This window comes from Lagenorhynchus albirostris, chromosome 1 (assembly GCF_949774975.1).
Source record: "Lagenorhynchus albirostris chromosome 1, mLagAlb1.1, whole genome shotgun sequence".
Lineage (NCBI taxonomy): Eukaryota > Metazoa > Chordata > Mammalia > Artiodactyla > Delphinidae > Lagenorhynchus > Lagenorhynchus albirostris.
The window spans coordinates 134,677,728-134,694,832 of NC_083095.1; the positions used below are offsets into that span (position 1 = coordinate 134,677,728).

Sequence of the window (17,105 nt, forward strand, 5' to 3'; positions counted from 1 at the left end):
GGGAGTAGAAGAGATTACTCAGAGAAAGCGCAGAATGAGAAGAAAGAGGCAGACCAAGGAATAAGAGCTCAGAGGAGACCAAGGCAAGGCAATAATAAGAGATAAAAACAGGAGACAGTGATCTGATGGAAATCCTCATCAGATTATCAGTTCCCAGAGGACAGGGATATGACTTGTCTTTTATACCCACCACTTACCACAAAGCCTGGCATAGAAGCCAATTTTTTTAAAAATACTTTTCTGCGTTCTACTAATAGTTTCCTGTATCCACCCAGGTGGAAAAAAAGGTATGTATAATCCAGCATAGATTTATTTTTATTTATTTATTTATTTTTACTTCATATACTAAACTAGCCAGATTATAGACAATATGCTATGCCCTGCTTTTTCACCTTAGTATATCTTGGAACATTGTATGTGCTCTTGTGGGAAGACTGGCTGCATTCTTCTTAACTTCAACATGATATTCTATCATAAAACTATACAGTAATTTTTATTTAACCAGCTCTTTATTGGTGGACAATAAGGAATATGTGTTTGTTGAATGGAGAAATGTTTCAATAAGGAAAGAATCAACAGTATCAAAATGCTGCAGAAACTTTAGGACTAAAAAAGAAGTCCTGGATTTGGCAACTAGAAGTAAAAATTTTAGTACAACAAAGATGGCAGAATCCAGATTATAATGAATTAAATGAATTAAAGGTGAGGAAATAGAGCTTATTCTTATTCAAGACTAGGTAATAAAATAACTGGCAGAGAGTATAAGAAAGAGTGAAGCGTGAGTTTTGGCTTTTTTCTTTTATGTAAATATTTATTTATGAAATTGGATCCCATTTTATATCCTGTCAATTTACTTTATGAGCATTTTTTTGATGGATACTTTAGACATCAAAAAATAACCCCACTCATTTCTACTATTACAAAACTTACACCTTTAGATCTTTAGAGGCAACCTCCTAAGCAGTAAGGGAGCTAAGTCTATCCCTCTTTACCTGTCCTGTTGCCCCCTCCCCTGCTGGAGATGTGAACATATGTCTGTCTAGCTTTTACTTTTTTCCTCTAACTTTCATGGCTCTCTTATTACTCTTATAATACTCTATAAACCAATGTTCTTCTGTTCTTAATTTTAAGAATAGATGTGCTTAAACCACCTCTAACTTATGGTGACAAAAATCTGAGGTAAGTCTCTAAATTCCCCAAATCATTAGTTCTCCCATTTATTATTAATAGAACAATCTATCCTTTCCTTATTGAGTATTTTGGTTCGATTTAACTCATTCTAAATTCTCAATTGCATGACTCTGTTTCTAAACTTCTAACTGCCTTTACTTGTCCAGTTCGGTGCCAGTACTCAATATTTTATTTTATTCAATATCTGGTCAGACATGTCTCTCATTTTTTTTCAACTCCATTATTGTTTTTGATTATTTACTCTTCAAAAACTTTAGAGTCACTTGTCAAGTCCCAAAAATAAATCTGTTGGGATTTTTACTGGAATTGCATTCAATTTATAAACTAACATGAAGCTATACAGATAACTGACATATTTATAATATGGAGTCTGCCCATCTAGGAACACAGTAGTCAAGTCTTTCATTTTACTCAGCAAATTTTTGTAGTTTTCTTGATACAAAACCTGCACACCTAACCTTATTCCTAGGTATTTAGAGTTGTCAATAAAATACTTGCCCACCATATTTTCTGATTATAGCTGATATTTGGGAAAACTTGATTTTTATATAATAGAACTTTTAACCAGTCATCTTAAAAATCGCTTTTTCAGCTGACTCCTTTCAATTTTTTTTTTTAAGGTAAACAATCATGTCACCTGCAAATAATAATTGGTATTTTTCTGTAAGGACTTTGTGACATCGTGGAAAAACGTAATGATAATGTTAACTTTAAAAAAGCATTTAAATTATATAAAACATAACCTCAACTATTTAAACATATGTATAAGAGTATGTGTATTTTACTAGCAAGGGAAAAAAATACCGAGAAAAAATAGCCATCATGTCAACAATGGTTGTATCAGGTAGAGAAAATAAGATTTCTATTTTCCTTTTTTTGTTGTTTTTAATTTTATTAGTTCTCTCACAATGGTCACTTATAGTTTTATAATCAAAGAAACCAGGTTTCTAAAATGGAAAGTTAGATTGTTTGATATATTAGAAAATAACTTTTTATTTATATACCTTTGACTTTTACTCAGAGTTATAGACTCTTGACAGAAACAGCAATTGGTGTCATTCTGTCATTATTTCCCCCTCACATCTACCTTGATCTTTTTCCCTTTTTCTATTTCCTACCTTGGCTAGTGGTCCCAACCAAAAAGGCCTGCTTAGTTTAATGATTAGGATTCATGGAAAAGAGACCACCTAATTCCTGATCTAAATTAAGACTATACCTATGGGGAATAAAAATGAAAAACCAGGTATTAAACAGTAGAATATGAAGGACAAAAAAAAAAAGAAATCTTAAAGGAGCTAAAAACCAGGTTATCAAATAATCATTAATCAGGCTTCTATATCATATTACCTCTTAACACTTAAATTCTATATGTTCATGAGAAACAAAAAGTAGTGTGGCTTATTTTCTCACCGAATTGTTGTTCTTAGTGTCTTCTAGACGTTCCAGAACTGATGTCAGATTTGGGTCATCAGAGTCCACAAACCATATTGGTGAAGAAGATGGATAAGATTCCTGTTACAGAGACACCTACGTTAAACACATTTACAGACAGGATAACCTGGATATGCAATTAAACCTCACCACTAAATGGCAAGATGACCACAAATTTAAGTAAAGCATATCATGGAAAGAAAAGTAACACATTAAAATCCATGTGTGGAGAAACAAAATTTTTAATGGATTTTTTTAAATAAAAATTATGTTTCACAGTTTAATCTTTCCTGTTCCATGTTACATAATTTATTAGTCTTAAAAAAAAAGGACTTTACCCAGTAAGCAGTATGATTTAAAACAAACAGAAGAGGATACACTTCAAAAGTTATGTTTCATCAAAAGTATGCAAGCACCAAGGAAGACAGGATTCCTTTCTTTACAAAGAAAGGTCTATCATGGCCTGGATTCACCAGCTTTAACATTTAAGGGCTTTAAAATCTGGAATCACAATAAATCCCTCAAAAAGCAAAAACAAATTAAAAGCAAAAACTAAAAAACCCCAACCTTGAAGTAGTCTACAGAGTTAAACCATACTACTTTTTGCCTTTTAATATAATAAAACTACATTTCTAAGATTTATCTAGATGAGATCTAACTCTGAATTTTTTTAAATAAAGCAAAGGAATACATATCTAGGCACATGTTTTTAAATCCTTACAAATGTTAAAAATGATTTTTTAAATCTTCTACTCACTATACTACTTGCCTTCTGAGTAGTGTAATTACAGAAGCTACTTTGAGATTTCTCTCCAATAGAAAATTGGCCCCTATTGGCCCCTAAAAATCAATCCCATTTAATTTTGCCTTTTTCCTAATAATTTCCCATCCCTTCTTAGATTGCAAGGAAGACTCTGGCTTCTAAAGGACAAATTTCTTAAATGAGGTTAAGATTACTTCTTCAAGACAGCAAGGTGTTAGAAAGGCAGAACAGACAGCAACATAGCTGTCTTAGGGCTACATTAGCCACTATGACATTAGTCATAGTGCTCACTAGCCACTGGAGTTGGGCTCTGAGACAGGCATTCTCCTTGTACAGCTACTGTCTGCGTGCTCCAGCTCATCCAGGTCAATGATGTTATTGAACACTGTAATAGGCTGCCTCTAAAATGGTTCCAATAATCTTAACCTCCTGGTAGTCACACCCTTGTACATGTTTCCACCTAATAACAGACATTTACTCTGTTCATTTGCACTGTTTTCTATTATATATTAGGGAAAAGCCATTAGTATTAGTATTAGGTACAGTTAGATTCTAGTCATAGAGAAACAACAATTTTGCAGAAACAGTTTAAAGAAGCATTGCTTTGAGAACTCTAATCTCAATTATAATATAGTTGGAGCCACAGAAACTGATTATTTTTAAAGCATTTTACAAAATGTTCTTTAAAGAAAGAAAAACAGTATTGAAGTAGGACATCATTATATCCATTCAGTAATGGTTTATTTTTGTATTCTCATTCCTCAAACTCTTACTGTGTCCCAAACCTCTTTAAGGCTAAAAGGTAAACAGACTGTCTTCAAAATTAATCCTATTCTTAAAGAGAATTACTTATTACATTTTCTTTAAATTCTTCAGCCTAGTTTGAGAACACACCATCTAAACCATTTTTATTGTTTTAGATTTGTATTTTCTTTAGCCTTAAAAGAAAAAAAAAAGCACTAAATTCTCAGCTTCATTATGTAGATTAAACTTCTGCATAAGCAAAAGAAAATATATGAATTGTTGCTCTGGACTAAAACCCCTCAAAACCATATTATGAGAATTGCAAAAAAAGAGAAAAACATAAAAGAAATACTGAGATCAGTTACTACCTATGCCATATTTTTCTAATCCTGTACAAAAGAAGACAGGATATATACTAGGTCTAAGCAACTATGTTAACAGTTCTCAAGTGGGGCCCTTGGACTCCTAGGTCCGAACTATTTCTACAAGAATACTAAAATGTTAATTGCCTTTTTCACATTGACATCTGTACCAATGGTGCAGACATAATGGTGGGTAAAACTAACTGCTGGTACCTTAGCACAGATAAAGGCAGTGACACCAAACTATACTTGAAGACATGGTATTCACCACCAGTCATTCAAGGTGTTTAAAAGAAAAAAAAGGCATTTCACTTATGAATGTCTGTGATGAGGCAGTTATTTTACTAAATCTCAATCCTTATGTCTTTTTAATATTGCAAGTGATGAAATGTGAAGCACACATGAGCACTCCTACAGAACACATGAGAAAAAGCACTTGTATGACAATTGTGAGCTGAACTAACCACTTTCACAGGACACAATTTTCACTTGAAAGAATGACTGACAAACAATGGTTATTCCAACTTGGATTTTTGATAGATGTTTTCTCCAAAAAGAATGAAGAGAGCCTATCATTTCAAGGAAAACACAGGACAGTATTTATTGCCAATGATAAAATTCAAGCTTTCAAGCAAAAATAGAATTTTGCAAAACCTGTATCTACCACTGTGAGCCTGACAGCTTCCTAACAGTATTCTGATGAGGTTGATGGTGATATTAATGAATATAATGTTTCCATGTCACCTAACAAAATGTATCAACATTTAGAAGATTTCAGTGAACCAATATTTTCCAAATGACCAATGCATGATGTCATAATATCATGGGTAAAAGATCCATTCAAAGTTCAAGAAAAAAACAAGTTTGGGTAGAGTATCCAAAATGAATATCTACAACTATCTAAAACAGCTGTTACAATATTCCTTTTCCCAACCAAGTATCGGTGTGAGGCTGGATTTTCTTCCTATTACTTCAACCAGAACAACGTATCACCACAGATTGAATGCAGAAGCAAATGACAGACCAGACATCAAAGAGATTCACCTCAAAAAATGTAAAATTGTGGGGCTTCCCTGGTGGCGCAGTGGTTGAGAGTCCGCCTGCCAATGCAGGGGACACGGGTTCGTGCCCCAGTCCAGGAAGATCCCACATGCCACTGAGCAGCTGGGCCCGTGAGCCATGGCCGCTGAGCCTGTGCGTCCGGAGCCTGTGCTCCGCAACAGGAGAGGCCACAACAGTGAGAGGCCCGCGTATTGCAAAAAAAAAAAAAAAAAAAAAAGTAAAATTGTGCCACTATTCTCATTAAAACTTTTTGGTTTAGAGCATAAGGTCATTTTCCACAAAAACATTTATATTAACATGTAATGAGTTTATCTTAATGAATATTTTAAATATTTGTTTTAATTTCTAATGATAAATATTGACAACCTACATAAACAAAAGCTCCTTGGGACCTCAATATATTTTTAATAGTGTAAAAGAGTCTTGACTCCAAAAAACCTTGATAACTGTTGCCTGCCCCCTATCTCCCAACCTTTTTCCCCCTCACTCTCAGAATTTCTTCCTTGGAAGAAACATCCTTTTCTCATTCTATATTAATGTGGTTCTACTGAGGTTAGTTTTCCTATCTCCTTCCCATCTTCCTACCTGCCTCCCTTGACCCAAAACCTGATCACAGGTCTCTACCAGCCTATCCTACTCCCAGTGGTTAGCTGTCAGATGAGCTAAACCAGGCAAATCTGGGTCTTCTCTGGAACTAGAGCCGTCTTTCTTGGAGATCCAGCATCACAAGGACAATGTTGGCCAACCGGGGTAGCCAGCATATATCTTGCCAAAATAGAGAGGGTTAAAAGAAACCAAACTGTTTTCTAAAGGGTCATATTTATACTATACTTTGTGCCATGACTGTGAGAATGCCCCTTTCACTTCACACCTGCTAACGTTTTTACCAATCTAATAAAAGCTGCAACCTGGAAGAAAAAAAAAAAGTTCCTATACAATATAATTTGTTACAACATCTCCAAAAACCAATTCATCAACAAGAACAGAAAGCTATCACTTCTAGGAAAATTTCAAAGGATATTACCTATATGCACAAGGATTTAGCTCTAGCTATTAATGCTCAAAGCATTACTTAAAATAGAAGAAAACAGAAACCACTGATAGTAGCAGACACGACTGACTCAATGCTGTAGTCATGTAACAGAACAGCACATGATAATTGAAGACATTGGAGGAAAAAGTTTATGACAAAGGTCTACAACATTACTGAGTGAAAAATCAGATAACAAAATAACCTGATTTTTTTTTAAAAGGGAGAGGGAATCTACATAAACATAAGAGAAAAAAGATGACCAGATGACAAGATATGTACCATAATTTTGACAGTGGTGTCTTCTGAGTGGTAGAATTACAGGTGATTTTTTTTTTCTAGTTTTGCTTATCTGGTTTTTAGACTTCTTAAATGTCTTATTTTCCACATTATAAAATATCCACTACCACCACCTCTGGAAACGTAATCTTCAGCACAAATTTCACATCATGGTCAAGGCTTGTTCAGTGTAATATTTAGAAGACAATCTACATACTTTGAAAGGCATCCAAAATTATCACCAATATTTAAAACTAAGCATTAATGCTTTCAACCTCTCATATACCTCAAGCTTTTAAATTTTTACAAGGTTAACAACTAAGCTTTGTATCTATCTTGAAAAGATAGTTTCCTTACTATTTCTCTTTAAAATGACCCATGATATACAATTTTTAAACAACAGATGGTGCTCTAAAATCCCAGTGTAAGTTCAAGCAGCTTTCCTTACATTAAATGTTTAAGTGCTTCTAACACCTCTCCTCGCCAGTTATGAAAATTTTAGACAATTATCTAAGCATCTAATTACTCAGGGACCCTGTTTTTCCTCAATTCTACTATTAGTTTTATAGTGATTTTAAGGCTTGAAGGATGAAGTTGTCTGTGACCACCACCATAAAGGTTACCATAAGTGGATAAATTTCAAAGAAATTCACCACCACGGCCACTGCCACCATAAAATGTTGTGTTGTCCTAATCTAAGGCAACATAACTCAAGGTTAATCAAACCAACCTCTTCGCTTGTCATTGCCTAAGGAGTTTGTCTTGTTCAGAAATAGTTTTACCTATTTTTCCACATAAATCCACTAAGAGACCGATGTGTGGCTCTATATCAAGCACCAGCCAGCAAAACTGCCTGCCAGAATGCTCAGTTTCTGGCATTTTTCCAAATGACATGAAATCCTTGGAGATGGCTGTATCCTAACTTTTTTTGAAAATTGATATACATACTTCTTGTTGAAGGTTCAAAGGTATAACAGTTTTAATTCTTCTGGAGAACAGCTATGGGACACTCTATTTTCACACTTTGCCGTTCAATAAATGTGGGATGGAGAATGAAATAAACTGACAGAATTACCATATGGTAGCTTAATAAAATTCTAAATGACCTGACAACATAAAAAAGCTACCCAAAAAAAAGAAGAAAGAAAAAGAGATTGCTCCCTGATAATCATTTTACAAGTAAATAACATACAACTAAATATCTAACATGACCAGAGCCCAGAGAAGCAGAGTAAAAACACTAACATTTGGTAAAAGAAAAATGCATATATACCCCTGTGATCTGAAAAAAATTCCTAAGTGCTTGTTTGAATAGCAAATTACAGCTAATCATAACATCATTCTAAAGGCACTGAGGCAGAGAAAACAAAAGTGCTGAAGAGAATTCAAACCACCTAATCTGCAGAAACCAATGGTTTCCTTGGATCTGAGTCCGCTTTGTCTCTCAGAATGATCTTTCAGAAGAGAACACAGAACACTATTACAATGGCCTTGGAAAAAGGGACCTCTGCTTCACCACTCTGGCTCTCCAGTAATGCTTTATTTGGCAGGGACTATTTAAATTCAATTCCCCACTAAATTCAATTCCCCACCCCTCAACTAGCTGACATTTATCTAATACTATCCTTTTCCAGGCCTAAGGAAGTTTAACAACAACAACGAAAAAAAACAAGTTACTAAAGGATACACCATTCACAAAATGGAAATCTAAGTCTCCCCTCTTCAGGTATCTGTTCCTTTCAAGGAAGGGCATAAAAATGGGGATGAGGGAAGAGAGATACCAACTAGGAATTTGACTCTATATTATAAATTGGTCAAATGAATGGAAACAATGATTCCTCTGGACTGAAAGTACCACTGAGGTGCTTAACATGACAGCTGTGATACTTCCAAAAGATTCTCCAGGAGTTCAATTTGGAAAAGTAATCTGTCCCAGGAGAGTAGACCAAAGAAAAGATCTTGGGCTCTTTAGTCAAGTTTTGTTATTTTCCTTTGTATAACCTTCTCTGGGCTACTTTTTATCAATGCAAAGACTAGAAACAAGAAAAATTAAGAAATTAACAGCACTGGTTTATTTCCCATGAAAAGCTATTAAAAAGCATTTTCAAAAGTGTTATTCAGCTGCTAATGACACCATCACTTTTATATTTGCAGAGATCATTATCAATGTTAAAGAGGTTTCCTATATATGCTCTCATGTGGGGCAAAAAGTATTATCTATTTCAGAGAAAAATACAGTGAAAGTAGTAATTTGCTTAAGGTCCCAAAGACTAAAGACTAAATTTTTTTCTGTCTCCTAAACTCTCAGCTCTAACATTTTTAATTTAGTATCTTGCTGTTAGGGTTGGGAGGGGGGTAACCTTTTTGGCAATGATGAATAGAAATTTAATTAAAAAAATGTTCCACCACAAATAGCCTGGCAAATAGCCACTCAGGCAGAAAGAGTAATGATTTATGCTACACAAATAATAAAGTACTATGAGGTTTTATTTGTTTACCAGCTAATTTACTTCCTGGGGGGGATTTCTCACTCTAAAACAGCAATTCCCTACCAAGAGTTCCCAAATGCCAAGAAGTCCATAAAAGGAGTAATGGAGTTGCCAAGGTATGCTAAATATTTCAAAAGGACTAAAACAAAGTCCTACACTAGCTCCCAATAAGGCTGCACAAGTTATTAAAACGAGCTGCTTTGATTTTAGGTGTGATCATAACTGGATGTTAGCACTGACTGGCAATTAGATCTATTTACTGAAAATGGAAAGACAATACTTCTAAGTTTGCATGACAAACTTTCATATCATGAGTTCACAGAAAACAAGTTTTTTAAAAAAGACTCCTTGAAGTTGAAAATAGCACTCTTTCCCTTTCATACTTAAGATTAGGACAAATTTATAAAACAGAAAAAAAAATTAGCTTCATTCCCTTGGCCTAAAGAGTAACACATCTATGCCTTGTTTTTTTTTTTGGTTTGTTTTTCGTTTTGTTTTGTTTACTTCTTAAAACGCTTTCATGTGAAGTCAAATTGCAGATTTCCTATCGAACCCTAAGTGGCCTTTTAAATATTTATGCACTACCCATGACACTTTCTTGATGTTTTCTCTGCCCTTTTGACCAACTCTTGGCAGTTAACTTACATGGTAGTTAAGATTTTTGTTCCAACAGAATATAGCTAAAATGGTGGCCATATCATCAATAGTACAAATATTTACTGAGCATTTAGTGAGAGGAAGATGAAAAATATAACTACAGAATATTCCCCCCTGCCACCATAAAAAAGACTTTTAAAAACTACACAACTAAAAAAAAAACAAAAAACAAAAAACTCCACAAGTATTATAATATTAAGAAAACATAACCAAAGCAATAAACAGTTAAGGACTATAGAAGACAGGAAAGGAAATAGATATCAGCATAAACAGCTTATGACTAGAAGAGCCTTGGGGATGGTCAGACATGTCAAGACAGATTGGGGTAGGGTAAGGGGCACATTCCACATGGGAAAAAATGCTGATGCAGAAGCCTGAAAGAAAAAGGGGGCACAATATCTTTAGAGGACTACTCAGAAATTGACATGCAGGTGTATAAGGAAACAACTAGTGAGGTACCATTCACTCAAAACATTACAGAAACTGCCTAAGGATGCTTCTTGATAAGCATGGAGAAGACAGGGCCTGGCATGTAGAAGAGCTCAATAAATATATGGGAATAAGAGGAAATAAGAGGAAAAGTTTTTTAAAAGATAGATCAAAATTATCATTATTTTTTAAGAGCTAAAACTTTTTAGAGAATAGCAAATCAAACACAGTAGACAGGTCCTGACATATGAAATCCAGCCCCATTTTTTCCTTGCTCCTTCCCCTCTAAGAAAATGGCATCAGCAAGAGCAAACCATGGTGATTTTATCTAAACACTCAGCCATGCTTAAAGAGTCTTTATCTTTTAGAGATACACACCGAAATATTTACAGATGAAGTGATATGTCTGGAATCTGCTTCAAAATAATCCGAGGTGGGGTATAGATGAAATAAGATTGGCCAAAAGTTTATCACTGTTGAGGCTGGGTACGTGGAGGTTCTCCACACTATTCAACTTTTTATATGTTTGATGTTTCTCCATAATAATGTTAACACACATTCATATACACTGAGCATCTACCATGATAATTATGTTCTGATAATGTGTCATAATTCACTAACATCTCAATTTGAATAGTTTGTGTTAGTGGTACCATTATACTGGTCCCCACCAGAGCCTCCTTTTGCCAGGTGCCTCTAATTCACTTCTTGTTCCACTTCCTAATCCAGGTCATCACTCAGTGTCTTTCTGTGCAGCTGACTCCATCAGCCTCCAATATGGCTCTCAATAGGGCACTGCTGGCATTTGAAGTGGGATAATTCTCTGTCGTGGCAGACTGCCTGAACATTACAAGACATCTGGCATCCCTGTACCCCTGCCACTAAATGCCAGCACAGCACAGCAACACCACCATCCCACCCCCACTGGGATTACCAAAACCACACACTTTCCCTAATGCCACCCACTGTACAGAACCACTCCTAGTCCTGGATGGCAAAAACATCTTCCCATTTACCTAACTCAGCAGCTCGCCCACAAGACTACAAGTTCACTCTATCATTGAAACCAGCCCTACTTTTTCCTGGCCATACCTGAACCTGTACCAGAATAATCATCATTCAGACTAGTCAGTCTCTTTATTATCACCTACTTCATGCTCACTACTACTTCCTGTTTTCCATTCTTGGAAAATCTTCACCTTCACCAGCCTATATCCTGGGCTTCTCAAGTCTCATTATAACTTCTCTACTCCTAGTCAATCCACATTTTCTCAAGCTTTGCTGTCTTTTTTAGATGGAGTTTCCTCTGCCTGAAATGCCCTTTCCTTCCCTTCCAAAATTCTACTCACCTGTGAAAGCCCAACTCCACAATCAGCCTCTCCTCAAGGCTTTCTCTGAAGCGACACCACCACCACCAAAGTCCAAGTTAATTGCTCTCTTTGGCTTTCATGATGATACCATAGAACCTGGTCACACTTCGTTGTGTAAAACTCTTCCCCCAAGAAGACTAAGTTCTGAAAGCAGGGACTGCGCTACCCAGTTGTGCAAAACCAGCGCCTAGAAAAGAACACCTGAGTACAGCTCTTTACTGAACTTTTTTTTTCTGAAATATACACCTGCTCCCCAGTATTCTGAAAACTACTTTAATGTTAATTATCATAACTTCAAGGCTTTTACAGACTCCGGAGCGCCAGGTACGCTGCAGGGTAGGCACTTAAGTACCTACTAACTTAACAAAAGGGAGTTTAATGACGCCAGACTCGGTTTTAGCCATATTTACAGAGGAACGTGAAACCTTAACTCCTGTTATAAGAGGCATATTCCGCAGTTTGGACCAATACCCTAAGTCAATTTCACAACGAACAGCCTCATCATACACTTTTATGAAGAAACTTATTTAACTTTTTTTTTTTACGCGTTTCTGACGAGCTTTCAGATGAAGTTAAAGAGTGAGCTTTAACGGGTCTTCTCGGCTTTGGGACATAAAACAATCCTACTGGGCAGCAGACTTGGGCACGTATCGCCTTTCGCCAGCTCCTAATCTGAACGGCTTACCCACAGGAGGGGCTGCACAAACATACTCCCAGAACACCTGCCGCATCCAAGGTCCAATGCGCCTTCGGAAACGCGTTAGCGCGGAGCCAGGCCAGCAGGAAGGGGATAATTCAAACAGTGCCAGAGGCTGCATTCTAAACTTTTTTTTCCTCAAATGCGTCAGTTTTCAATGTTAGCTTTTCCTTAAGCACAAACTTAAAATATAATTGGGGGAATACGCGGAACCAGGGAAATCTGACTCGAGAAGGACGCGCTCAAACTTGAGGGCCCTTCGCCTGCCCCGCCGGGGCTCAAACAACAGCCGACCTGCCGCACCGCGGCCCCGGAGGCAGGCCCCTGGCTGTGGGCGGCCATGGCGACCCAGCGAGGGCTCGGCCGGCAGCGGTCTCCCACCTCAGGGCGCGGCGACGGGGGCCGAGAGGGACCAGGAGTCCCAAACCCAGGCCGGCGAGAAGAGCCGGAGAAACGAGCAGACCGCCTCCTCCCACCCGAGCCGCGCGCAGTCCCGGCGGGGCTGGGCCGGGCCCTTCTCCGGGGAAAGGGGCGGGCCCGCCCCGCCCGGGGGTCCGAGGGGCCTCTCCGGGGCAGGCTCCCCTTTGTCCAGGGACTCTGGGCGCCCCTTTCCTCCCCGGCCCGGCCCTACAGGGCTGCGGCCGGGCGCCTCACCGTGATATTGCAGTGGAGTGTGAGCGGCGGCGGCGGGGAGTGAGGGCTGCCTGGCGGCGCCGGTGGCGGCACCAGGAACTGGCAATGCAGCTCGTCCAGCTTCCAACTGACGATGCGGAATCTCTCGTGGTTCTTGTCGAAGATGGACGCCAGGAACTTCAGCTCGGCCTTGAGCCCTGACACGGACATCTTCCCCTCATCTCCGGCGGGAGGGGTGCGGAAGGGGAGCCGGGCCCGGAGCCGCCGTCACGGCCGCGACCGCCCCGCGGGGCCGGCCCGGGCCGCGCTCTCGCGGCTCCGCCTCTCCCCGCCGCCCCGGCCCGCGTCGGTCGGGGCTGGAAAATGGCGAGGGGCTGTGTGGCGGCCTGGGCGGCTGCTCCCTTTGTAACTGACTCCACCGGCAGGAGGCGGCTGCCCCGCGGCTTAAAAGGGCAACAGCGACACCACCCCCGCTACCGCCTTGGGAAAGGGCTGCCCCCACTACCGCCTGGGAAACGGCTGCCCCCACCCCGCCCCCATCCCTCCCCGCCCCGGCGCGTGCACGCGGCTAGCGCGCGCGCCCGCCAGGCCGCCCCCTCCTCGCCGTGACCCAGCCCCCTTCCGCCCGGCCCAACTGCTCTGCTCGCGCCCGCGGACGCCAGGCTCGGGCCAGCTGGCGCCCCGGCCTCTGATCACCAGGAACCTGAGACCCCCGCGCTCCCCTGTTCCCCAGCCCTGGAGCAGACACGTGCGCGGCCTACTGCGCCGGCCACGTCGGCGGGGCAGCGGACGCGCGCCGGCCCCTGGGGGCGGTGCTCCGCGAGGCTACGAGCGGGCCACCCACTCACCTGACCCAGCCCCGGGCCCTCCCTGGTGGGAGACTGCGGGCTGTGAGGAGCATTCGGGACCCGTATCGGCCCACCTAGCTTCATCTCCGCTATTCTCATCCTAGTCACCTAGCCACCACTTTAGCCTGAGTTCCTGCCAGGACCTTCTCGCCGGACTCTGCTCACTCCTTTGCTCTCAAACAATCCTTTTACCAAAAAATGATAATTTGGTCTCTGCCGGCTGCTCCCTCCCACCTCTCGCAATTTCATCTTTCCCCTTACCCACTACCTCTGTTCACTCTGGCATTCATTTTCTCTCCCTCTTTCCAGCCTTGAGCTTTTGTCATTGCCCAAGCTTAAGATACTCTCTCCACCTCCCATGGAGGCAGGGCTGGCCTATTTTCAGTAAAGTCTTAGTTCAAATGTCATCTCAGAAGGGGCCTCGCTGACCACCTAATCTAAAATAGCCACCTGGGCATGGACATATATACACTACCAAATGTAAAATAGATAGCTAGTGGGAAGAAGCCACATAGCACAGGGATATCAGCTTGGTGCTCTGTGACCACCTAGGGGGGTGGGGATAGGGAGGGTGGGAGGGAGAGGCAAGAGGGAGGAGATATGGGCATATATGTATATGTATAGCTGATTCACTTTGTTATAAAGCAGAAACTAACACACCACTGTAAAGCAATTATACTCCAATAAAGATGTTTAAAAAATAAATAAAATAGCCACCTAGTCACCCTGTATCACATCATCCTATGTTAATTTCTTTCTCATCACCTGTCACTATCTGATATTTTTCCTGTTTATTTATTGTTTCTGCCCAACATGAATGTCTTATGCAGAGCCATAGTCCCAGAACCTAGAACAAGGCCTTTTATGTAATAGACACCCAATGTTATGAATGTATGCTCCTATCTGGAATCCACAGCACTTAACACAATCCCTGGCATATTCTAGATGCCCCCAAAATGGATGGAGGACTGCGTGGCAGTCCAAAGGAATATAACATAATTGGGCAGGTAATTAATAGTGTGTTTAGTGGTATGTCCTAGAGGCAGGACCAGTTTCATGGGTGTGCAACCTGTAGTTGCATAGGGGTCCTGGCTTAGAAGGGCCTTGTGCTTGGTTCAATGCTTTGCTAATAATTTTCCAACAAGGGGCTCTGCATTTTCCTTTTGCACTGGTCTTGACTGGAGGTACCTAGCCTTCTCTGGTCCCTAAATGTATCCTACTTCATGATCTACAAATGGTCCCTTGTCTACTGGTCCTTTAGATAACAAAATTCAGAACAACACTGGGAGGTAGTAAGTCCACTGAATGGGGAACATTTTAAAAGTTTTTATTTTCATTTACTTCTGAGATATCGTATCATGTTATATTGCCTTTCAAGGGGTCACAGACCCCTCTGAGAATCTAATAAAAGCTATGATCCATCTTCCCAGGAAAATACTTCTGCAGGTAAAGTGTTATATTTATGGGGATTCCTGGCCCTGGCACTAGAGGTACCACTATGAACTGGGACTGGGAGAAGAAGGGGTTCCAGTCCTGAGCTCTGAGCCAGAAATAACTAGGATACTGTATTGGCATTATTGCTGGGTTAAGCACAAGTATGGCTTGCTGCTTTTTTTTCCTTCAGTCCCCAGTACTCTTGGGACCCTAACAGGCATGGCAGTCACAGACAAGGACTTGAGACAAAGAGAACAAATTGTTCAGAACTTGGTATGACTTTGAGAAGTAAAATTCCCTGAATAAGTTATTTAATCTATCTAAACTTTATTTTGTTATCTCTAAATTGCTATGAGAAAATAGAGCTTTATAAATTGCAAACACTTTTACTAGTTATATCTCAGAAATATATATATATTAATTTCACAATCCCATTTTTTGAGTATCTGCTGTGTTCCAAGCCCTAAGAGAGCTAGAAATGTAAATAGATACAGTCCCTGAATTCAGGAAGCTTAAAATCTAGCATCAGAAACAAAACATTGTTTCCTGGTGCAAATAACAGAAAAATGTGACTTAAAGTGGCTTGGACAATAAGGAAATATATTACTTCACATAATAGGAAGTCCAGAATCAGGGCAGGCACTAGGATTGGTTGATTAAAGCTTTGATAATATCAAGAGCGCAGACTCTCTATTTCCTTTGTCAAGATGAGAGCAAGGTGGCTGGAGCTGTTCTTGCAGGTCACATCCAGACATAACAATATCCAGAATCGGAAAGGACTTTTTCTTCCATGTCTCCTTCCAAGACATGGGGATTTTCCAAGAATATACCCAGCTGACTTCTCTTCTGTGTCGTTGGCCAGAAATGTGTCACAAGCCTACCCCTAAACCAATCACAGGTAAATGGATGGGATCATTCATTGGACTTCCAGTCATCTGGGGTGGAATGGATATTGGGGAGTCAACTATAATGTCTACTACAGACTCATAAATAAAGACAACATCAGATCACATTTGATAAGAGGTTCAAACTACTGAACTATGACATATCAGAGGAGGAAGAAATTAATTCCAGAAATTATTTGCATTAAAGTATGGCCATGTTCAGAGAACATCCAAGAGCCCAGCTGATTATATAGTACAGCAAGGTGCCAAAAAGAAGATATAGTTGAGATTTTATTTGAGCCTGGATTTTGGAACCCTGAAATACCTGGGACTACTACAGTTTCATTTGGTGAGAGTCACCACTTTTAAGAAGATTAATCTGGCATTTGTGCACAAAATAGATTACAATGGGTTTAAAACTGTCAAGCCAACGAAGAAGAGGCAGGAAACCCAGATTCTAGATCTGGCATGCCATTAATTTCATGGGGCAAGTCACATCCAACTCAGACATTCTCCAGCTCCAAGCAATAGAGTCTTTTGGATTGGTCCAAGTCAATAGTGAGAAACACTGAAATAGAAATGGCAGTGGGCATGGAAAGACTACACTGATTCTAGGGATATTTCTAGAGTAGAACTGCTAGATCTTAGAGCTGATTCAGGGATAGAGGAAGGGAGAGAGGTGTTGCTTTGTTTAAAGTAACAATTTGAAATTTCTATGGCAGGTGGCTGGGAAGGAGTGATACTACTGACACAGCCAGACAAACACGAATTTGAGGTGCTGATGGGACCTCACACAGAGAAT

The 17,105-nt window shown here is 39.8% G+C and overlaps 1 protein-coding gene across 3 annotated transcripts in view; it reads right to left on the minus strand.

The window, feature by feature from the left end:
* Positions 1-13,470, minus strand: part of UBE2Q2 (ubiquitin conjugating enzyme E2 Q2) — a 69,964-nt gene extending 56,494 nt beyond the window's left edge. For 2 of the 3 annotated variants that reach the window (XM_060154968.1, XM_060154954.1), the window contains exons 1-2: positions 13,159-13,469; positions 2,602-2,703 (exon numbers count right to left, since the gene is read on the minus strand). In XM_060154968.1, the coding sequence (XP_060010951.1) occupies positions 2,602-2,703; positions 13,159-13,347 (291 nt within the window). In that variant the 5' untranslated portion in view covers positions 13,348-13,469. Of the gene's footprint in view, positions 1-2,601; positions 2,704-13,158 lie in introns of all 3 variants that reach the window. The other variant, XM_060154958.1, reaches the window with a different exon arrangement.
* Between the last annotated feature and the right edge of the window lie 3,635 nt (positions 13,471-17,105).